The sequence below is a fragment of the Culicoides brevitarsis genome, chromosome 1 (genome assembly GCF_036172545.1).
Source record: "Culicoides brevitarsis isolate CSIRO-B50_1 chromosome 1, AGI_CSIRO_Cbre_v1, whole genome shotgun sequence".
NCBI classification, from domain to species: domain Eukaryota; kingdom Metazoa; phylum Arthropoda; class Insecta; order Diptera; family Ceratopogonidae; genus Culicoides; species Culicoides brevitarsis.
In genome coordinates, this window is record NC_087085.1 from 13,300,015 (window position 1) to 13,324,770 (window position 24,756).

The window sequence follows — 24,756 nt, forward strand, 5'->3', positions numbered from 1 at the left end:
CATTTGGGGGACTTTCACGTATGATCGTTTCCGCAATTTTAAATGGCGAGACACTAAAAGAAGTTTATCCTTGCACGTTTTATGTGCATTTTGTTGATAAGTAATTAGATAAAGAGAGAGAGAGATTTCCCCAGGTTAATTATTATTATTATTTGTGGGATTTATGCAGCAAAAGCATACAAGAAAGTTTTTATTCGACGCACTAAAAAGTTTATGGCTGTTTTTTGTTTTCAATAAAATTTGCTTCCATAGAAAAAGGGACGTTGCAATTAGAAGAAATTATTCATGTTCTCAAATTTCGCAAAAAAAAATAATTTTTCGTGAAATAAATTAAAAAAAATAAATAAATAAAAAAATTAAAAAATAAAAATATTAAACAATTTAATTATTAATAAATAAAATATTAAAATTTAATTAAAATTAAATATAAAAAATAATAATAATTTTAAAAAATTTATTTTTAAAAAATTAATTTTAAATTTTTACAAAATATTAAAAAATAAACTCAATTTCAAAATTTTAAAAAAAAATTAATAAAAATAAAAAATAAATATATAATTTTTCTTAAAAAAACGCTAAAGAATTGTTAAAAAAAAATTAAAAAAATAAAAATGACTTTTTGAAATATGAAACAATTTCCATCATTGGACTAACCTAAAGGAAAGTTTGTCATTAAAACACAAAAGAAAGACACCTGTTTCCCATACTGTACAAAACCACGTTAAAAAACGATAAAAAATCATATTAAAAGTGCACCACTAAAAATGCTCAAGACTTTTATTTTATCATAATTTTTGCCTTTAAAAAAAGTTAATAAACTTCACCCCATTAAAGTACAAACCAGTAAAATTTTTTTTCATTGTTGCCTTTTTTTATTTCAAAATAAATCCATCCAGAGTTCAAATGCACTTCTAACAAAGAGATACTTTTTATTTTCATATCCAATTAAAAAAGTTTTGAGTGAGCGATAATGAAAAGCATAAAAATTCCAATTCGCAAAAAAGACGTCGAATAAACAAACGTATGGATTTTCCGAGAAACTCGTGATTCAATTTATCATTTCGGATACGTGTGAAAACGGTTTGTGACCCAAAATTCCTTCCTTTATCAAAGTGTGTGCATTAAAAAATACCTCACACCTCTTCTTCGCTGTATAAGTGTATACAAAAGTTTGTTTTTGTCACACAGATATTTTCATTTCTGGTTCGATAAATTCCTTTTATGTCATTGAAATTCTGTGTGATGAGAAAATAGACAGATAAAAGAAACTTTTTTTGTGCGAATTAAATAGAAAAATTGAATTCTGAAAGTTTTTGAGTAAAAATACTGCATTTTTAACTACATGTATTAATATAATAATAAATTTATTTGCCGCTTTTCTCTATACCTTTGTTCATATTTTTTTTTTAATATTAATAAACTAGATCTAATCAACGTGTTTTTGTCATTATTTTAACATTTAATGTTATACCTATGAGGCTCTTATTAAAATATATATATTTCTATTATTGTGACTTTATCTCTATCTCTACAATATATCATCTCTTCTTTTACAAATTTTATTTACAATCAAATATTTTCGTAATGTACAATCGGCAGGAGGAGTTTATGATTTAGAAGTTTTTTTTTCTTTTCATTCCCTTAAAAATTAAAATTATTTCGCTATAAGAACGGTTAAAGTGCAATTTTTCGTATATAAAAATTTAATTATTAACTTAAAAACTAACAAAATCGATTTTTGTTTAAACACTATTAGTTCACGTTATTCGATTAAAAATGAGAAAATACTTCCGGATATGATATCGTTAAATTATTTATAAGAAATTGTCAACATAAAAATGCTAAGCAACGGTTGACTTTTTGTTCTAAATATACACAAGTGTTACATTTTAGTTATTGCTTTAAAAATAATAAAATAAAAATATTTACAAAAAAAAATAATTAAAAATAAAATTGATCTACAAAAAATCTCCTTCTCGATATTTTTTTCGTCATTTCAGGAATGCTTGATTGAATTCGATCCATCGCCAAATTCCTTTTCGAGATTTTTTTCTTTCTTAATTTTAGATGATGATCACTGTTAATGTTAGTATCTCTGTCTGTGTTTTTTGGTTAATTTTTTAGTTCATCCATTTTCGGCAATTTGGAGCGCCGCACATGCATTGAATCTTGTGGGCATCGTCTTCAATGTCGAATTTGTAATCGTATGATAACTGAAAAAAACACAAAAAAATGTTATTAAATGATTTATTTTGTAAAGAGAATGTAAACTTACTTCTTCTCCTCTGTTGATTCGTCGCTTGGCGAATATAATAATTCGCACCTCTCGATCTACTTCAACGATTTCCGTGACACAATTCGGGTTACATGAATGATTGATGTAACGTGCGAGACCGCCGCTCAATGTGGCATCAACGACACGCTCTTCATCCAAACGGAACATGTAAATTCCGCGGTTCTGTAAATTTTGTAAAGAAATTCGTTACATTGTAATTATTTTTTTTTTGTAAATAATTTTGACTTACCTTGTCTTCGTATTGTTTCTCTCGTCTTTCAGATAGTTCACTGCGAATGATTTCACCGATGTACTCAATGACCATCGTGTGTTTTTCCAAGTCACGTGCAGCGTACAAGCCTAAGCCTTGAATTTTTGATCTGCGAAAAAAAATTAAAAACGAAAATTAGATTTAAATATTCATTAAAATTACTAAAAAATTATTTTTACCTTGCTAAGAAGACATTATTGCGCCATTCTTGTTTCATCTTCTTGTACTGCGAGCTCTTTGAGTGCACAAATTGTTTGCTGTAAGGACATGCTACTTCTCCCGCTACTGTATTCGTTGACACAAATGTTGGTCGTTGGCTTGTTGATCCAGTTCGTTGCGTATGTGGCTTCTTCCATGTCACACTTTGTTTCAACTTTGGCTCAGTTCTTGCGGCGCCCGATGGATTTATGGCTAGCGGAAGCTCCAATAAGGGATTCCTCCCGTACTTGAACCGATAATCCGTTAATGTTTCGATTCCCGGAAGACTTTCGAGAATCCGAACGACCGATGGTTCAGTCAACCCGAAGAGATCTTCGCCCGTCATGAATTTCGGGAACAATTGAATAAGACGATTGTCTTTCCTCAATTCAGCAATTGGTTCGAGAATTCGTTGCCACACAGCTTTCGGTGAATTATCACGTAACTCGATGTCTTCTTCATTTTGTTCCTGCACCAAAACACGGAATTCAGGACGTCCGCAAACATCGGCGATTGAACATACGTAACGACAACGCTTATTGGGATGTCGCATCGACCAATAGAAACGAATCATTTTGTAGCCAATCGGATAGATGAAATTCGATGTATGGAACGCTTGCAATTGATGCGGCAAAATTTGACCAACATTCAAGAAAATCAAACTACCAACACGCATCAGATTGCTAAGTTCCGAATGATGCATCACGGAAGCAACTTGACGACATTCATCGCGTTCAACGTAAACGCGTCGCTGAACACTCAACGTTGTAAGTTCTTGATCTCGTTCGCTCTTCGTTGCATGTACTTGACACATCATTGATTTGTTCTTGTAAAAGACACAACTGTCTTTCAAAGCACAATTCAAGTGATACACACTTGCACAGCGATTTTTGAAACATTTGATCGTCGCTCCAAGTTGATTGCAAATGTAGCATGTTGTTGTCAAACTTTGTTGAAGTGCAGCTTCCAAGTTCATTAGTGCTCCATTTTCCGTTTCGTAAACGCCATCGGACCACAAAGCACAATTGAGATGCACCCATTTATCGACATCAAAGTTGAGAAGACGACTTGGACCATCAGCAACGCCATCGCCGATTTGATGACAAAAGATGCATTTTCTCGTATCATCAGTTTTTGGCCCAGCTGTTACCGTGATATTCATCCTGAACAAGTTTTGGACAATTTCTCGTTCGGTTTCTCGCTTGATCTTCGGCGGCGAAGGGAACACAGAAGATGAATATGTGCGCCAACGAACCAATTTGGGAGCTTTTGCAGGAGGAAGATCACAGTCATCGATTAATTTGCGTGATTTTTCGCTCTTGCTATCCATGCTGCTAATCGACGTTTTGCTAGATTCATCTGCATCAACTTCCATTTTCATCGAGTCGTCTTCGAAGTCGAATACTCCAAGTTTTGTGTTGCCATTCGAGTCTAATTGTTTATCTTCGGTGATGTTAGTTGGGCGCCATTGGAACTGTTTATAACACGAACGACTGCAGAAGTACAAATCTTCTGATTCGAATTCCAATTTGTTTGTATTGTTAGCCAATAATGGGAAATCTGAAGATTTTGCTCTCACGACTTGATTCAGAATGACAACATCGCAATGTCGACAGAATTTGGCATTTCCATTTAAGATCGTTTGAATGTCAATTGGTTCTCCTTCTTTTCCATCCTTGCCTTTGATGCGATAAAGACCCAATTTTTGACTTGGCGGCGTTTGTGTTCGCTCAACAATTTGATAACTATTCGGCGGAGGAATATGCAAAATGTTCGCCAAATCCCTCAGAACTCCCATGATGTCTTCGGCAGCTGATGACGTGAGTGTTAGAGTCACTGTCAAGTTACTTGAGTCTTTCAAAGGCGTTGTTGCTCCCAATCGACTCTTAAGTGAGACAATATCCTTCGTGCCTTCATTTTCTTTGTTGTTACTGCCACTTTCGTGCATTTTCTCGACATTAATGACCGATCCAGGTTTCAATCTGATTGGCACAGGAGCAACAATGGGCACAGTTGGAGACATGCGTTTCGAGATAACCAATTCTTCGTCTTCGCTTTCTTCTTCCTTGATCAAACGTAAGCCGGGATACATTACGGGAGGATCGTAACGCACACATTCAGGACTACTTGAGCTGATGATGCTGTCTGGCGTGTCATTATCTCGATCTTTATGCCCGAAATCGTATCGTCGACGATCATCGGCTTCGTCAAATCTAATAATGGGGAATTCTGCGTCGTAAAAGCCCCATTGCGTTGAGACAGGAATTGCTTTTGGCACGGGATCTTTATATCCAAACGGTTTGATATTGAAGTAGTCTCCAACTGATGGTAATTCAGCTTTTCCAAATTCGCCTACCAAGTCTCCGTTTATGAAACTATAATTCTTTTGAGTTGAAAATTTGCTCAAATCGCCTGTTCCATGCATGGCACAAACGTTATAATTTCTCGGAAGCAAAGGCTCCAACACTTGCATAGGCGGTAATTGGCGAATTTGTGTTATCAGATTGTCAATGAAGGTATCGTAGTCTTCTTCGTATTTAGATGGTTTTTTGGTCTTCTTTAGCGTTTTAAGTTGTTCGTTTTTGAGAAGTTGTTGTTGTCGACGATTCTTTTGATATTCTCGTCGTTTCTTCTTCTTTAATTCCAAGGCAGCAAGTTCCCGCTCTTTTATCTCTGCTTCAATTTCCTCCCTTGTTTTTTCTGTCGTTGGAGTATTTTGTGACATAAAACTTCCTGTAGTTGGCTGCATTTGTGGCATGCCAATAATTTCTTTCTTGATTTCCATTGTAGGAGTTATGTTTGAACCAAGTGAATCTTGATGTCCTTCAATGTCTTTTTCGATTTTTATCTCTTGTTTGATGATCATTTCCGGAGCTTGTGGTTGATTCGTCGTAACAACAGCGGAATTTGGATCAACTTTCATTATTGTTGTACTTTGCACCGTAACAGGAGTCATAGTTGTTGTGACTTGAGATGCTGGCTGGATAGTAGATTGCTGTTGTTGTTGATTCAAAGACTGACTAAGAATCGCCGAAATAGCAGCAGGAGTATTTGGATTTTCAATAGTTGTTGTGCGTTGCTGCTGTGCTGCGAGTGACGATTGTAGAATATTCGTAGGAACCATGTCTTCCTTCTTAATTACAACATTTGGCGGAGGACCACTGCTAATACTGCCATCAATGCGTGGCATTTGCTCTTGTTGTGTGGTTGGAGGAAGAGTTTGCGAAGTTTCTGTTGTTTCAGATGTTTTGGAAACGGGCGGCGATTCACGAGAAGTTTCGGCAAGTTTTGAAGTCTGCAAAATAGATGAAGACAAGAATGAACTTCCTTCATCTTTGTTGGCAAATGTACTTCCGATGATTTTACGGATCTCGCTCACAGAACTCTGATTATGACTGTTATGTAACGGCGTGACAAATGACTGAGTAGTTACTGTCGGAGTAGCTGACGTTGTTGCGGGCTTTGAGACAAAAGACGTTTCTCGTGTAACCAACTTTGAAGTTACAATATTGCTCTTCAAAGAATCTGTACTTGATTGCGTTGTGATAGTTGTTTTGTTGATCGATTGCGTATTCATAAGCGAAGCAGAGCTGCTTGAAATTGATACGGGTTGATTCAAATTCGGAGGAATTACGGGTCTTGATAGCTGATCTTCCAAAGAACTTGCAAATCCTAAGCTTGGAGCTCGTGATTGGCTCGTTAAAACAGTTGACAATGGTCTGTTTGTTAGAGTTGTTGTTGTTGGAGTTACACTGACACTGCTGCCTGAATTTTGCAACAGCTGTTTCAACAGAACATTTTGCGACTCGTTATCTTGTTTGACTTGCGGTGCAGGCATGGATGTTATTCGGTTTGTTACAATTGTGATGGAATTGCTGGATGACGCTTCGTTTGGCTTGCTCGACAATGTGACAGATGTCGTTGTTGAGCTTACGTTATTTTCATCCGTATCCATTGGTTCTGGTTTGATACTGCTTGCTTCGATGCTATGACGTTTGATGCCCGTTATGTGTCCCGGAATATTATCTTTCATGAATGCAGGAACCTCGTCAGTTGATTTGCTCCGACGGAACGACGGTGACGTCAACTGCGTTTGAAGTAAATTAGTTATTGTTGCATTAGAGACATTAACTGTCTTGCTCACGGGAGGTTGTGATAATGTAGCGCTCAAAATACTTCCGCCTGATGAAGAAGCTACAGCAATTTGCTGTCCAGTAACACCTTGGCGACCTGTTACAACTAACGCAGGCGGTTGACTTTGGTTTTCTGAGTAGTTTATAATTCGCGTAACACCTTGTTGTGTCACTCCTTGCAATTGATTGCTCAAAATACTTGTTTGTTGTTTATTCAGCGCTCCTTGTGTGATTATAACTGAATTATTTCCCGGCAACATTTGTGGTTGACTCATTACGACAATTGTTTGTCCATTATTTCCTTGACCATCTTGAGTATTTGGATTTCGTATATGCTTAACAACCACAATGTTACCTTGCTGAGATGTTAATGGAGCCGAGATTGGCGGTTGTGAGCTAATCTGTTGCAAATGTGTAGCCAATATTGTGCCTTGTTGTGATTGTTCTGTTTTAACTATTTGTTTTTGGATTGTTGTTTCTGGCTTTGTTTCTGAATCTTCTTTCTTTGCATTCTGATTTGTGTTTTGAGATATTGTTGTTCCCGGATTGATCGATGACATGATATTTCGCAATTGTTGCGAAACATTTGTTACATTTTGTGTCAATTCATTCGGTTGTGACAATGGACTTAATTGCGGTACAACCGATACAAGTCGCTGCCCAACGTTTCCTTGTAAAATTGGACTGGAAGATGATTCACGCGATTTAATTATAACATGAACAGGAATTACTCCTTGTTTCTTTCCCTCCATTTGATTTGAGTTAGGAGACGCTTGAACGACCTTTATTCCGTCTTTTGAATCTTGAGAGTTATCGCTGAGCGTCGAAACCAAGTCGTCTGTATTGACAACATCGGATTTGACTTGTTGAACATTCGTAGGCGGAGACAATTTTGACTCACCGGTAATAGATGCCATCATATCCATCAATTCGTCGCTATCTCCTTTATCGTCAGATTTTGATGTAACTTGCTTTTGCTCGACAACTTTTTTAGTTACGGTAATAGAATTATTTGTGTCTTCCGCAACTTCTGTCGTACTGTTGTCCGGAGATACGGATTCATCTTCAAATATTTTTGTTGGTAAAGATGCATCTTGAGTCATCATTAGAGATGAAAGCTTTGTGAAGGACATTGTGGCTTGTGATGAAGATGGTTTTGTTTGAATTTGTATAAATTTTTCATTAACTGTCGCTGTAGATTGCGTTGCATGTTGTTGAATTTGTGTTATTTGAGTTTTTGACTTATCGCCAGTTGTTACGACATCAACTTTATGAACATTAGCATTCATAGGACGAATAAATGCTTTTGTTAGAATCGCAGGATTGATGGGTGTTGTCAAATTAAGCGACGATAACGTGACAATATTCGGATTTTTAATACTTCTGTTTCCAACTTGAATAATCGTGGGATTTTTAATCAAGTTGATGGATGACTGCGGGCCAATCTTCTTCATCTGAATTTGTTTACCTTGTTGCTGCGTTCCTTGTTGCAAAAAGCCACTTTTTAGTACAGGGACATGAATCGTTTTATTTCCAATTGAAACTTTTGCTGTTGTTTGTGTTCCATCTTTTTTATGAGCAGCAACTGCAGCAGCAGATGATGTTACAATTGTTGCTCCCGAAAGAAGATTTCCCGGAATTATTGTTCGACTATATGTAGTTTGTTTTTGTTGAATTTGTTGAGCTTGAATTTGTGATGCAGGAACTTTTGCTTGCGAAATTGTTATTACAGGTGGTTCTTGTTTAGCTGCAATTGTTTGTTTAGTACTCGTGGATGCTGATTTATTGTCAACTCCATCTCCATCCTTACTTCCGTGATCAATCATTGCCTCGAAATCTTCTGTCGTTGCTGTGACTTTCGCGCTTGCTACACGAACAACTTCTGAAGACACTTCAACATTTGGCGTCTCTATTATACGGATTTCTCCTTGCGATTCTTCTTCTGCCATATTTGTTTCTTTTGTGCGTAATGATTCATCATCGTAGTTTACAACATCTGAGTTGAATAGAACGTATTCGTCATTGGCTTCTGTTCCATCTAATGGACTTGATGCAATGTTGTCAAAACCTGAATTGTATTGTTCTATATGAATTTCATCATTTTCTCCAATATGCTGGGCAACTGAACTAAGAGAAACTTCTGCCGCAACGAGACTCTTGTCATTGTCATCATCGTAATCCATCATACGTTCAGGACTACTGTCAACAATAACAACACTCTCTTGTTTTTGTAATTTTGCTCGTTTATCTGATGCCGAAGAACTTTGTCCTTGTTCAGCGGATGATGATGCAGTCATTTGACTTGTATTGACAATGAGAATTGGTTTATTTTTGACGATTGTAGTTTTAGCATTTCCTTGTCGAGTATTTTGGGGACCTGGAGGTCGTTTTCCTCTTCCTGCTCCCCACATTGGAGTTCCGCCTCGCAAACCAGGCTTGCGATAGAAGAAGTCAGCTGGAGGTAAACAAGGAATCGGATTTCCCGGAATGTTTCCTCCGCCTCCTCCGCTGCTTTGATCCATGCCATATTGATTCATTCTTGGAGAACTTTCAACGCTTTGAGGTCTTTCTGGCAATCCAGTGCTTGGAGGGCGTCTCATAAGCGGAGAATTTCCCATCATCATTGGACTTGTTGGATTTTGCTGTTGTTGCTGCTGACCATAATTAACCATTGGTGAGCGAGGAGTCATTGGCGAATTTGGATTATTTTGACTAAGCAATGGAGATGGAGGTTGTTGATGAATTGGGCTCTGTCTTGCGTATTGATTTTGTTGCATTTGGACAATTGTTTGCTGATTTTGTTGCTGATTCATCATTTGTGAATTCATTACTTGCATATTTTGGTTATTTTGAACTTGCATTTGTTGTTGCATTTGACGTTGTTGCATCATTTGCCGTTGCTGAACCATTTGCTGCATTCCTCTATTGTTTTGCATTATCATTCCATCGCCCATTCCAGGTTGCTGTTGTTGTTGAATTTGCATTTGTGTTGACTGAGGACTTCCAATCGGAGATGTGTAGCCTTGCTGAACTTGTCTTATTTGTTGAATTTGACCTTGTTGGAAGTTTGCAGGCATTCTCATACGCAAATTTGGATCGTTTGACATCATTTGAGGACGAACAAAACGCATTTGCCCTTGCATTTGTACTCCAGGTTGTTGCATTTGATTTTGGAATTGACTTTGAACAACGATATTTTGTTGCCCTTGAAATTGTTGACCTGGGCTTGCAGTGATCAATCGACCTCCTGCCATAACAGGAGCTGCCATACGATGTTGAGGCGATGTCATTCGAGGCGCAGGCGAAGTAAGCCTTCCTTGAAGTGATGGCGAAGGAGAAGGTCCAGCAACCATGTTATTTGGACTAAACGGATTGTCATCGATTGGAGTGTGCGGTGTTCCAATGCGCGGCGATTGGCTCATAGTATTGTATGGAGACATTGCGCTTTGAGAATTGTGATTACTTGGGCTTTGCAAAATAGATGGTCCGGGACTTTGAGATGCCATTAATGGACTTGGTGATTGTAAAGGACTTGGAACTGGTTGATGCATCATTTGTGGATTCATAGGAGACTGACCAGGATGCATTAATTGTGATTGATTTTCCATATGAGCAGGAGATTGTCCTGGCTGCCCTTGAGGTTGTAATTTAGCCATTTTCTTGCTTTCATACTCTTGTTTTGTTGAAGTATGTTGTTTCATCTGCTTACGAGATTGTTCAAGTTGCTTTTGAATAATACTTTGCTCTTGAAGAACTTTAGCCAGTTCACGTTGATCCTCATCACTTAAATCAGCTCCTGTCTTTTTGAGTTGTCTTTGCTTACTATTCAGCGTTTTGCGAGCTTTTCGAAGCTTTTGAACTTCAGTTTCATAGTAGTTAAGTTGATTTGTCAGTGCTATATTGTGAGATTCAAGCCATTGTTCATACAATTTTTGTGCACGCTCATCAGCTTCACTCTGAATATTTTCTGGCGGAACAGGAGGCGCTGGTTGGAAATTAGCTTGATACAATGGAACAGTCTGTTGAATTGTTCCTCCCGTAGATGGAGCGGGAGGTTGTTGCATTGTTGAAATTGTCGGCGAGCTCATTGGAGGTTGACCTGAAGGAGTTTGAGGCATTTGAGGTCTCCAATTTCCTTGTTGCATATTTTGAACTCCTCGCGGCATGAATTGTGCTCGGATTCCTGGATTGTTAACCGCTCTTTGAATTCCAGGTTGAGTCATAATTTGTTGGTTATTTTGTAACATTTGCGATGTTGATCCAACTAAATCTGCATGAATTTTTTCATATTCCTGAAATTAAATTTAATTAATATTTTTTTTTTCATTTTTTTTTTAAATCAAAAAGACCTACCGGATTATTAACCAAGCTTGGATTTATCATACTTTGACCAGGCTGTCCTTGAGCTTGCTCTCGTTTTTCCTGTTCTACGAGTTCTTCCAAAAGAAGAGGTTGTTCCTGAGCAGAAAATAAACATGCATTAGAAATCGTATTTATTATTTAAAAAAAAATCTAATGAATGTTGAATATTATGCGTGCAATACTTAATTCAATTTCTGTTGAAAAAAAATCAAAATTCAAAGTAGCTACTTTAAATAAAAAAATTTACAAAAAAGCGGGAGTCGATTTTTTTTTTCGTTTTGAATGTAATCACATTCTTAATCTCACCTGTAACAATAGGGCTCGAGGCTGTTTTTGAGTCGTCTGATAGTTATCAAACAAACGTCGTGAGCACAAATACTTTGTTTTTTTGTAAATAATTTATTTTTTTAGTACATTCAAATATTTTTAATTCAAAAATCAAATCAACAGATTTAGAGATGCATGCAAAAATGAGTTCAGAAAATATTATTCTTTTTGTTTTAACAAAATTTATATCCAAGGAATACATTTAAAAATCATACAACATTTAAACAGTTGAAAACTGATATAATTTAAAAATAGAATTCAATTTTACCTGATTTCCTTGAGCATTTGCTCCTGGATATGGCGGAGGAGGCTCCGGATACGGCGGCGGAGGAGCAGCCGATTGACCAGTTGATGGTTGCTGAAGCTGTTGCACTAATGTATTTTGTTGATTTTGAACAACAGTAGTTGTTTGTTGAGGTAATTGTGTCTGATGGATAATTCGAGTTCCTTGAATATGCATCATTCGAGGACCTTGTTGACCAGGAATATTTTGACCTTGCATTCTTATATGCTGAATGCCGGGACGATTTTGAATTATTCTAAAAATAGTGGAAAAATTTTAATTAATCTGTTTTATAAATTGAATTGCAAAATTTTGACACTTACCCTTGCCTGTTTATCATGTTAGGCAAACTAATTTGGACTCCGTTATTAGCAGTTACAATGCCAATGACACCATCCATTTGAAGTTGTGTTCCGGGAGCCATTGGTTTTCCCATTGCAGCTGCTTGTTGAATCTGATGTAGCATCTGTTGCTGAATTTGTTGAAAATTAGCCGGCAACATTTGTTGTGTGATTTGCCCTTGAGGTAATGTCTTGAAACGATGAATAGCTGTTTGACCTGGAGCTTGTTGTGTATTGACAATAACATGCTGTGTTTGTTGTCCTTGTTGTTGGATAATGTTTTGTTGCATATTTCCTTGCATTTGTATTTGTTGATTCATCTGAATATTTGTCGTTGGCTGTGAAGCCTGTTGCGGAATAGTTTGTTTTGGAACTACCTTTGGTCTACAATAAAAAAAATATTAGATAAACAATTTTTTTTGAACACTCATAAAACTTACTGTTCGACTTTTTTCTCTTCAGTTTTATCCATAGCTACATCTAATATTGGCTCATCTAAATCAAGACTGTCCAAAAAGTTAGATTTTTCTCCATCGCCTTCTAATTCTGGATCAGCATATTCCAAAAGGTTAAAGTCATCTCCCATATCAGTCGTCAATGAAACTAACAACTCATCATCATCGTCTTCCAATTTTGTGAGGAATTCACCAACGCCTTCTACTTCTCCTGTTTCTTCTTGTTCTCGTTCAAGTTTTTCAATTTCTGCAGTTACAATATCAGGAATTTCTTGTTGTTCTCCCGTACTTTGTGCAGAAGCTGGATCTGAGGATCCTTGAATATTCGATTGATGAGTAATTTGTTGGTTAGTTTGAATTTGTTGCATATTTTGCTGCCCAACGAGTACTTGTCGCTGCTGAAGTCTTTGCTGCAATAGAATATTCTGATCTCCTGTCGCAGATTGCTGCATAGTTTGTTGTTGCATGACAGGCATTCTTTGTCCTTGTGGACCAATAATAAATTGTTGACCTCCTTGCATTATTACTTGTTGTTGCGTAATAACATTGCCTTGTCGTAAGAATTTTTGTCGAACATCCCCTGTCATAACAACAGCACGAGGTCCTTGAACAATTTGACCTCCTTGCATCAATTGATTTCTGATAATTGTACCTCCAGACATCATTGTTGCTGGCATTCGAGTTGGGCGTTGTATCATACCTGGAGGAAGTGGTTGTCGGAAATTATCTGCTGGATTCTGTGCATTTACAGGACTTTGTAAATTACTTTGGTTATCGAACATTTGTGTTGGAGATTGAGCTGGATTTGGCGATTGTTGATTTTGAGTAGGAGCCTGTTGGCGTTGCAATAAATCTCTTAATTGACGATTTCCTTCTTGCGGTGAAGGTTGCTGGAATGTTTCTGCACGAGGAGATTGGAACGGAGGAGTATTGTTTCCGCCTGGTATGAATAACTCTCCGGGTCGTGCATAAACTGTTGGTCTGACAGTGTTTGTACTAAAGTTTGGTCGAGGAGTTCCGGGAGCATATCCAGGCTGTGGTTGACTAGATTGCGGAGCCATTTGATATGCAGGACTACGATTTGCTGTTTGATTTGGACTTTCCTGACCAACTCTTTGTGGTTGAGGACTTTGAAAAACATCTTGATTTCCTTCAGGTCGTTGAAATTGATCAACTCCTGTTTGAACGGGAGGATTAGGGAACAAATCATGAGGCGATTGGGGAGTTCCAGGCGTTTGAGGTGAGAAGGGACTTTGATTCATTGGCCTTTGTTGTGCAGGATTCATTTGTCGAGGCATCATGTTTGGTTGTGACATCTGCCTTTGCATGCCAGGATGTTGGAAATTTGCTGCGTTTGGACTTTGAGGTGTCATACTTGGATGAATTTTGTTTATCGGAGTGACAAATTGTTGCCTCGAATTTGGTGACATATTGATATCTATATTTGGTTGCTGAAGTTGAGGTTGACCGTTCGGATCAGGATTGAAGCTCAATTGTTGTTGCATTTGCTGCTCACGAGCACGATGCGCTTGCATTTGCTTCCATTTATTTTCTTGTTCAGCTTCGCGCTGACTCTTTTGTTGCGCATTGATTTTTTCTTGATCCTAAAAACATGGATATAATAATAAATTTTAATGATATTTAAACGTTTGCGTTGAAAGTGATGTCTACTAAAATAAAAGGGTTTTTCTACTTCATGAGTCCTAACGTGCTGTTTGTATATGGAGAGGTTTTTTTTATTACAGATTTTTCATGCATCAAGGATAAGATATAAGGTAAAATAAATTAAAAATTATATTTGTGCAAACATAAAAAACCATGCAAAGTTAAGTTACATGCATTATTTACTAATCGAATTAAAATGGATCAAACTAACTACAAAATTACGGAAAATTAGATATAAAACGCAAAAAAATGTTATCAAACGTAATTTTGTAAGTCACATTTTCAAAACGTAGATAAAATTTCATTTAATAAAAATATTACTTCTTAATTAAAAAAAAAAATTACGAGTTGCATTATATTTTTGTAAAAAATATTTGAGATAAAAACATAACTGAATGATTTTTTTTGAGAGAAACAGCAACTTAAAATAGGCGAAAAATAAAAAGCTTATAACTTTGAAATTAAAACATCAAATCCTTACTATATACCCAATTTTTAAGAAATCAAAACAAATAACGAATAGTACGAGTATGTATTCTTAAAACAGTCAAATTGTAAAGAGCAAAAATAAAAATTCAGGAAAAAAATCACGTTAATCTTTTTACGTTTTGTATCTATTCTCACCGTTATTTGTTTGTCATTGATTGTTTGTGCATTTTGAGTGGTTACAGTAGTTACAGGAGAAGAAGAACTAGAACAAGTGGTTACAATGCTTGTGGTTGTAGAGGAAGAACAAACAACGTTACTAATGGTGCTATGGTTGGCAACTGTTGTAATATTCGCTTGTGATTTTACATTAGTTACGTTACTACTACTATTATTAACATTTTGGGAACTGATTTGGGAATTCGTGTTTATAATTGTCTGCTGTTGCAGCAAAGTCGTGTCTTGAGTCGAAAGTGAAGGGAGGGTACGCATAATTTCGGAAGGCGTTAATACGCGTATTTGTTGATCAACCGCTGCGGAAGTTTGCGGAGTTAACGCACGTGTAGGCGTATTAGGTGTTTTCCGATCATTTTCGTCATTTTGGGCATTCTCTAAAGTGTTTTGTGATGTTTGTGTCTGTATGATTGTAACTTTACCAATCGACTTTGATTGATTTGTTGCAATTTTATTTATTGTTTGCAGAGAAGCTGCTAATATAGGCGATTGAATTACATTAGGATTTGATTGATTTGCTGTTGACGCAAGGAAAGGTCGAAACTGTGTAGCTTGATATGCATGCGGGCGAATCATTGCATTAGAATTCGTAGCAAAATTTCCATTAGGATTAACGGTTACATTAGGCGCAGGCCCACTTGAATTAGGATGAAGTCCATATTGATGATGATGAACTGTAAATTGTGGAGTGCCTGCGAGATTGGTAGCAATGACATTTGGCACGAAAATATTACCACGAGACGTATTTATTGTGAGTGTTTTCATAAAATGTTGCGTTTGCAAAGGCTGTTGTGACACAGCAATAACATTTACATTTTGGTTTACGTTTGGGGGCTTTCCAGTAGATTGATTTGAAGAGATATTAATGAAAGTGTTTGCAATATTAGCAGCTACTGTGATATTTGGCCCTTTTTGAGTAGTCTCGTTGTTACTATTCGAGTTAGAGACATTTTCACTACTTTGCACGAAATTATTATTACTACTGCTAATGTTAGTTTCAGAAGAGTTATTGTTAAGTTTATTAGTGTTGTCTAAAGTTTGGGATGCACTAATTTTAATTAAATTTTGTGATTCAGTGAGGTGAATTTGTGATGAAAGAGTGCTATTTTGAACAGATGCATTAGGAATGTCCCTATTAGTATTAGAAGGGGCAACGTTAGAAGTAGGATTATTCCCATTATTTGCATCAACGAGATTAGTAGTACAAGTAGTGGAATTTCCAGGCACCTCAATGAGTTGTTGTTGAGATACAGGTGATTGTTGTATGGGAGAGGCTGCAGGCAACACAACGTTAGGCTGCTGTTGCACTGTATTAAGTTGTTGTGTCTGCTGCTGTGCACCAACAAGATGAATTTGCTGTGCATTAGGACCAGCGTGTTGTACAATAATAGTTTGTCCTTGGTCCAATTGATCGGTTGGCGTATTGGGGATGATCGTCTGTGGCGTAGTTGCTGGCGATGGATTACTACTGCTGGATTCTTTGGGAGAACTCTGAGGTTGAACCTAGATATTTTATATTAGGAATTGAATGGGGATTCATATTTGGTAAACAATCAAATTTTATTGATGCAGAACAAAAGAGAACAGAAACAGATGAACCATAACCAAATATACCACAATTAACATTAATTTGATAAGGCATTCAGACAGTTTGACTTCGTCCCTTGAAACATTGTATGATCCCTTCCATAAGTTTTCAATCCAAATTAATTATAAACCCATTTCCCTGCATTTCGTTTACATAACAATTAAATAAATTTCATAGGAGATGCAAACATACAAATAATATTTCAGTGTTTCGTTAGTTACGAAGATCATTTGGACGAATAAATGATGAATGGAAAGCTATTTGGGATCCTAACATAGCGATCGAATCACTAATATAATAATCGGGAATGTCTTTTTGGTTGTTAAATTGTAATGAAAATGATAATTTCATGAAAATAACTTTTAAAATTATAAAAAATAAAACTGATAAAAATGGAAATGATTGTTCTGTACATGAGGATTGACTTGAGAAACATTAAAAGCATTAAGCTCTTAATGTTACTTAAGACTGTAAAATTTTCATGATTGAAAAATAATATAATTTTCTTACCTGTTGCGCTTTCTTCATACGGATAGCTGATCGATTCTCTCGAGCTTTTGTCAAGTAAGGTTGTTTTTGTTCATTTGACAAAGTTCGCCACTTTTTGAGAATCTGTTTGAAACGATCTGCCCAAATGGGATATTCGTTGCGTAACTCAGGATGATTTGTGTTTGCATATAAAACACATGAAATTGTAGCGTCATTATTGAGTGCTGAAAGAAAAACAAAAATATTGTAGAAATAAGAAATTTTTATGTAATGATTTTTTTTTCTTACCTTCGTCAAGGCGCATACGCTCTGAATTTTTCTGATTGTAACTCAATGGAGCTGATGACATACTCATATCATCTCCTCCAGGCACTTGCCCTGTTACCATATTAACATCCATTACGGGAACCATTGTCGTTGACATTTGTTGGTTCGAAATGTTAACATTTTGTTGCCATTGTTGAGGATTTCCTTGAACGGGCTGTATGTTCTGCGCCGGTTGTAATTGTTCTCCATTTGGTCCGTATAATGGACTAAATTGGTTCCTAAGTTATCGAAAAAATAATAAATATAAATGTAAGATTATAAATTGAAAGTAAATTCACATAAAAATATATTTGTTACAAACAAAAGGATAAAAATTTTGAAATATTGTAAGTTACTGCTCTATTAAAGCTAGGGATGGAGGATGCTTGCCGAATATTTTTTTGTATTAACAGGTGCTTCTACATTTTGTTTCTATAATAAAAATATTATAATTTTGATAAATTGATTGTGAGGTTGTGTTGAACCAAAGCAGAATATAAGGATCGAACACTCAACAAATATTTTCTGCACAAAATAATAACTTTGGGTAACAAAAAATTAACAATTTAACATGAGAAAGCTTCAAATCGTGTGCTTAAAATTGAATAAACGTGTAATTGTTAAAAGTGTTTCAGAACAAGGGAACACAATGTGACTTTTTGGGATAGTTTTCCGAGTTTGCTCCACCCCTACCTTTGATGCATATTGTAATTATTATCACGATAATGATATGTATGATAGTACCCTCTGTTCATTTGATGAACTTGTCCAACTATTGGAATGTTTTGTTGCTGCTGCTGTTGTTGGGGAACACCTTGTGGTCCTTGCATTTGCATCGTTTGCTGTTGAACCATTCCGGGCTGCATTTGTGATATTTGCCCTTGAGTTACATGATATTGTTGTCCTCCTGGCATTGTACGAATTTGTTGTTGCTGTGGTATGGCAGTTGTGTGTATTTGTTGCGCAATCATCTGATTTGGTTGAGTTTGAATAATATTTTGCTGTGCCTGCATAAGGGGTTGTTGCTGCTGCTGTGGAACAAGACGACTTGGAGATTGCATGACACTCGGTGATTGAATGTTAGCAACGTGTTGCGGCGTAGATGTTCGTGAGTATGTCATGCCACTGTTCACAGAGTTTGCAAAAATAGATTCTTGTGATTCTTGAGACTCATCAGTCAGGACTCCTTTGAAAATTTCTTCGACGTCTTTGCCATCCATTGTACCCAATGAGTCCAAATTGAAATGAGGATCAGTTAGCATGTCAGCCAACTCATCTTTTGGCGTTACATCGTCTAAGCCAGCTGTGAAACAAACAACAATTTAGAATTTATATTTAAAAAAAAATCGAATAAAATGACTTACCTGATGCTTTGGAAAGCTCATCTTCGTTCATTATAGAAGTAATAAGATCGTTGTCGACCAAATCGTTTGGTAGTCCCAGCATTTCTTTCAATGCTTCTGTGTCACTGTTGTTTTCGTCATCGTCTAAAGCAGCTTCTTCTTTTTTGATTTCTTGTACTCGAGTAAGTGTTTTATTTTCCAGCGGTTTTTCAATTTTGTCGCTGTTTTCTTGTTCATTTTTGCATTTGACTGCTTCAATTAGTTTGAGCTCATCGGCATTTAGTTTTATAGTTTTGTCATCTGAGACTTCTGTTTTTAATTCATCATCGCTGCTTTGTATTTCAAATTTAACTTGTGGTAATGGATCTAATAATGATTTTCCGAAAAAGGCTTCTTGGAGGTAGTTGGGATATGTTTCAATTAATTTACTTTTGTTCTTTTTCCGTTGCTGTTTCTTTTTATTTTTATTGAGGTCTGGAGGATTGAGTGCTGTAGGTGTATCGACAACGTCGCAAGTATTTGATTGGTCCATTGTTTGTGCCATGCTTTCAAAATCTTCGCCTTCGTCTTTTTGACGAAAGTTTCGATTGCGAACAGCAAAACCTCCAATTCCGAGTTTTTGCAAGTTGCGTTGTCGTTTCTTTCGCAAAACAACGGTTCCTTGTTCTGTTGTAAAAACAGAAAATCCTTCGGGTGGCGGATCTGTTGTTGTCCAAGGCATGCCATCTTTGTAAATTTCTGCTTCTTCCTTAGGATCAAGCATATCAACCTTGACATCTTCCATAGAATTATCAAGACTAGTACTAGCAACGACTGACTCAATTGCAGCAAGAATTCCATCATCCTTTGGCAATGGAGGAGGGAGCTCAGCTGTTTTTGGTTTTCTCTTTGGACGTTGTTTACTCAATTCTGCTTGTAAATATTTTATTTGATTCAAGCCATGATCGTTTAGGCAAACTCCGTCAAGGAAATGTGTTCCTTCCAAAGACAACGGATAATCTTTATCGCCATCTGGAGTCTTTGAAGTAGGCGTTTTAGATGATTTTTCGGGCACTTTCTTTTTGGGTCTCAAATGCGGCGGAGGAACGCCAGCTGGTCTGCACAATGGGCAACTGTATCCCTCTTCGCTACATTTATCAGCTTCAGCTTCATTTCTAATTGTGTCACACAAACAATGCAACCATCTATCACATTGAGTACATTGAATAATAAGTTCTCCATCTGCGTAACCTTCCTCACAGACGCAACAACTTGTTTGACTAGCACATGGCCCACACTCTGTATAACTATTCATCCAAGTACAATTGAATCCAGGAACATTTCCGCCGCATTTTTGGCACGAAGCGCACCATTTGCACTTCCAATTGCCGTGTGGTACAAAATCTAAAGGAGGATCCATACAATACGTATGATACGAGACATCACAATCGTCACATAAAATTAAACGTGCTTCGTCGTTTTTCTGTCCACAGCCTTCGCAAACAGTGCAATCTAGACAACGCCATCCCTTTTCAAGAATTACTTTCGTTATTTTGATATTGATGCAATATGGATGATAACATTGACCACATTGAGCGCAAGAAATTAAACAGCCTTCGTGATCTGTTCCAATCGCACCACACATGACACAAATATCTTGAGTCAGAACAAATTTATCTTTTGCTGAGCACAAGACAAGTCGATTGTCATTTGCATCATCTTCAGTTGCACTTTTGTTTATATCTGCTAATGGTTTTTGTAAGGAAACGCCAGCTGTTCCAAAAACGCCCGTTGCCGTTTTCGATTTCATACTCTTTTTACGACCAAAGTCGCCAAATCTTTGTTTTTTCAGATATGGCAATTTTCCTGCAGCAACTTTTGCTTTTGTTATGCCAGCGCCATGATGCAATCCTAAGCGTTTCTTTGCAATTTTACTTGCAACTAAGCTAGTTGGTTTTCCTTTCCCAAGCCCAATGTCACTTGCACTAATTTTTATTTCTTCAATTTCCATATCCATATCAAAATTTTCTTGACTTCCGACACTCTCGTCATCCAGGGTGCTATTTCGTCGCATGGCAGCAGCAATTCGCCCCGTATGAACAAGCTTATTACATGGCCCGCACACATATTCGTATTCTGGATTTGTTTCTTTTTTGGCTTGATAAGTTGTTAGTTCTGCATCTGGATCACATGTTGCATGCACAAACTTTTGACAAGCACTGCATTTGACCATTTCTCTGTATGCAGCTGCCCGATAAGCTCGATTACAAACAGGACAAGAATAGCCCTTGTTGCGTTGCTGGTAACATGAGTCGCAAACAGTGTAATGATTATGCCAGCGTGACGAAGCTCCTGCTCCGGGTGTTCGTGCTCCGCAATCAGTGCAGACACGACAACAACGACATTTCCATCCGTATTTTGGAACTGACGTCATCACGGGACGGATACAGTTTACGTGATAAACTTTGTCACATAGCTCACAGGACAAGAGACGCCCTTCAGCGGAGTCAGGTACACGACATATTTGGCACATACGACAAGAGTCACATTGCCATCCAGCACGAGCGCCAGGCAATTGTGCGATTCCCTTGCATGAACCATGATAATGGTCACCACACCGAGAGCACATCATTAGATTTCCGACGTCTCCCAATCCTGAGCAAACTCTACAATTTATGTCATCCGTACAAACTAGAGGCACTTGTCCTAAATGTTCTTTACAAAATGAGGTAAATGATTGTATGACTTGAAATCCTCCGGCAGCAGCAACACAGGGAAAATGAAAGTTCTTTGAACACGACATTTTACATACGAGACTCGCGCCATATCGTGAACAATAGCTGCACTTTGCCTTCAAAGCTTGAGTTACAACGGCGAGCACATTTGTGAGAGATCCATTTGCTTCACGTTGCACTCCAAACGACCATATTGCACAAGAACGATGAACGTAATAGTGACCAGAGTCAACAAATGCCGAGAACTCGGATAGCTCTGTGTGTCCAATGCGCTCTAATTCGTCGACATATTCGGCATTGGCTGCAGGTACTTTACATTTATTGACACCTTTTTGACGTTTGTTGCTCGCCAAAATGCCAGCTGTTAATGCATTAGCTGCTTTTTCTGCTTCTTGTGACAATGCATCTGCTTTTTCTTCCGTCGTCAACGTTGACAAGTTTCCGTTGCCAGCTTCTTCTTCGACGGCTTCCATACGCAACATTTCGCCTTGTCCCAATTGACTTCGTTCGCCAAGATTGCATAAAATGCAAACTTTGCCGGGCCATTTTTCCGGAAAGTAACATGGTTCTTCCGGCGCAGGCATTAAATTCGAAGCTACATCGGTAGACGAACTTGTTCCGGGTTTATCGTCGGGCGATTGCTCACCGCTAAGCAAAGACAACAATTCTCCCGAAGAACGCTTTCTCACTTGAACTTTTAAGTTGCCCAAAACAGGTTGTGACGATGTCGATGGCTTTGTCTTCTTCACTATTTTTGTGAGAGCTGTATTTTGTTCAAGCGTAACAGACGCGTCAACTTGTTTCGCCACATTTTCTAACTCGACCTTGGGGTCTGTGGGAACAGGAAATTGTTTGTCAAAATGAATATTTTTTGATTTTTTAATTAAATTAGTCGACTTACCGATAATATCGTCGTTCAAATACGCCAAATCTGGATCGAAAATATCATTTGGCAGGTCAAAGGTGCCCGTATCCATATTCGGTACGCCTAAATTAATATTTTGCTCACAGATGTAAGGTAAAGATGCTTTTGCACTATTTTTGTATTATATTTATTTATCTTTTACGTCTTTTAGCCAACAAAAGCATGTTTAGTCGGTTTTAGAGAGTTTAACTTGTAAAATTTACACACGATGCTTAAGGCTGATGATTAGAAAAAATAAAAATGCAAATGGCGGCGCAATCGAATTTTCGTTTATACGCTTTTTTTCATAAATTCAGTGTGCTTAACTCTTATTTATACACAATATCGATTCTTTTGGTACTTTTTGACACTTTTCACACAAATTTCTCAAGATATTTCTGAGTTTTGTATGAAATTTTTACAATTTAATGCGGATTTTGATATTTTATATGATAAATGTACACACTCTAAAAGTATAGCTGTTCACGCACTTTGCTATTTTTTCTTCGGTACCAGCTTCGATGTTTTATTTATTCATGAATTTTATTTCGTTTCGTATGTTTATCAAATTTTTATTGCTTTTTCGATAATTTCTTATGTAAACTGTTAAATTATTTATTTTTTTCTAATATTATTTCTTTTTTATTCACAAAATATTTATTTTTAGTCTCGTTTATGAGCAATTTGTATATTTTTTTATTAAAAAAAAATGTTTTTCTTAATATTATTTGTACTTTATGACATCACAGTTTGACAGAACGTTAAAAACTGACGTACCTGAAGTATTATATACACGAAATGTCTTCCAAGATGAATATGATTCATAATCATTCCGTCTTATCAGAGAAAGAGATAACATTCTATTCTACGGATTTTACGTCAAATAAATATTTGTACGATTTGTGTCTTTGTTTACATTTATTACGTCATAATTCTCTAAACAAGATTAAAATTCAAAGTAAATTACACAAAAAATCTCACAAAATATCAAAAATACGGGAATTTCTACACTTGTAAAAAATACAAATAAAAAACGGTACACGCAAAAATAATGAATAAAAGTCCTTTTATATTAACTATCTTGTACTAAAAATCATATTTTTCTAAAAAATCGCCGTTCAGTAACAAAAATCCATTACCCTTGATTTAACTAAAAATCCTTTGAAATTACCCACAACACAAACTTATAAATTACCAAAAGTTTGCTGATACGCGACATGCCAATAGACCGAATCCATGCACACACATTTGTCTCGTACTCATTTTTGTCCCAATGTTTTGATTTGTGGCAACACGTTTACTCGTAATGGCTTGACTCACGAGCGAGCGGTTTACTTTGCCGAGTCGTTTGAAATGAATTTGTTTACATTCGGAGAGTTCGTATTTTGACAGAAATTAACTGTGAAATAAATATTTTTATGTTAAAATATGATAAGTTTTAAATGAAAAATCAAAAATAAAACAAATTTATAGAATAAAATCGAAAAATCGCCATGTAAATTTTAAAAACTCATTCATGAATGTTTTTCACATAAAAAAATGAACGTTACAAGCTGTTTCTCAAGTCAAAGTGCGTCGTCGTGCAAAATTGGTTTACTTTAAATTGACAGTTAGTTAAATTCAAAATAATTTTCAATAAATTTGATGTTTTCGTTACTTTTTGAGTGTTAAGTAGATGAAAAGTGGCAAAAACAGGTAGTTTGCGATAATTTGCTGCAAAAGACGTCAATGAATGATTTACTAAATCAATTCACGAAATGTAACATTGAACTTGATATCTAATGAAAAATATATATTTTAACATTAAATGCGAAATTTCATGTGATAATAATAGTTTTCTTAAATTAAACGAGAAATATTATACGTAAAATCGAAATGAATGGGTGTTGAACATGATATGCTCATTTTCATATATTTTGTGTCAGTAACTATGTTCTTCAAGTGTACTTACGGCAATTTATTGTAACATAAATTGTAGAAAAAAAGTCTTTTTGAAATTTTAAATTTCATGATTGAATTCGACTCTGCATCCCATCTGCTCGCCTTTAAGCAAGTAACTATTAATTTACAGTTTTAAATATTTTTCTGCAATTGTTTTGATGTAATTAACACGCAAGCCATCATCATATCGTCAAAACATCGAGTTTTGGCAATTAAAGTGTTCCAATTTGCGTATTCGCTGCCTTGTCCGGAAGAAAAATGATCATTATGGTCCGAAGTTTATGGAAAGAAAGAGAAAATGGCCATAAATTTAAAACAATTTGACAGGGAACGTGCAATTTTGCTTGTTTTCAATAACTAAATATATTATAAGGTACGCAAGAGAGTGAAACAATTGCTTTGTGCCTAACCGTTTTTTGTTGCTATTGATTTTAATGTATTTCTCGCTGCCTGCCATAATATTCAATAAAGTAGTTGTCCGTTCACGAAAAAAAAGGGAAC

General features: G+C 36.4%; 1 protein-coding gene across 3 annotated transcripts; it reads right to left on the reverse strand.

The window, feature by feature from the left end:
• Nucleotides 1–1,795: 1,795 nt before the first annotated feature.
• Nucleotides 1,796–22,766, reverse strand: LOC134827506 (histone-lysine N-methyltransferase 2C-like). 3 transcript variants are annotated; one of them, XM_063840180.1, is made up of 14 exons: nucleotides 22,312–22,766; nucleotides 18,718–22,242; nucleotides 18,098–18,656; nucleotides 17,336–17,592; nucleotides 17,069–17,271; nucleotides 16,198–16,473; nucleotides 12,631–14,249; nucleotides 12,173–12,574; nucleotides 11,835–12,105; nucleotides 11,231–11,335; nucleotides 2,726–11,169; nucleotides 2,526–2,655; nucleotides 2,276–2,458; nucleotides 1,796–2,213 (listed from the first exon to the last, which is right to left on the reverse strand). In XM_063840180.1, exons 1-14 carry the CDS (start codon nucleotides 22,385–22,387, stop codon nucleotides 2,121–2,123), a joined length of 16,143 nt encoding a protein of 5,380 aa, XP_063696250.1. In that variant the 5' UTR covers nucleotides 22,388–22,766; the 3' UTR covers nucleotides 1,796–2,120. The 3 variants fall into 3 exon arrangements, with proteins under 3 accessions (XP_063696250.1, XP_063696249.1, XP_063696251.1); XM_063840179.1 differs by having other exon boundaries at nucleotides 18,047–18,656; XM_063840181.1 differs by lacking the exon at nucleotides 16,198–16,473 and having other exon boundaries at nucleotides 18,047–18,656.
• Between the last annotated feature and the right edge of the window lie 1,990 nt (nucleotides 22,767–24,756).

What these genes read in the sequence shown, in the direction of transcription:
- LOC134827506 (XM_063840179.1), bottom strand. Translation starts at nt 22,387, where the DNA reads ATGGATACGGGCACCTTTGACCTGCCAAATGATATTTTCGATCCAGAT. An exon ending in TTTGAACGACGATATTATCG is followed by an intron (nt 22,243 to 22,311) that starts GTAAGTCGACTA and finishes CTGTTCCCACAG; the next exon opens with ACCCCAAGGTCGAGTTAGAA. An exon ending in AATAATGTCTTCTTAGCAAG is followed by an intron (nt 2,656 to 2,725) that starts GTAAAAATAATT and finishes TTTTTTTCGCAG; the next exon opens with ATCAAAAATTCAAGGCTTAG.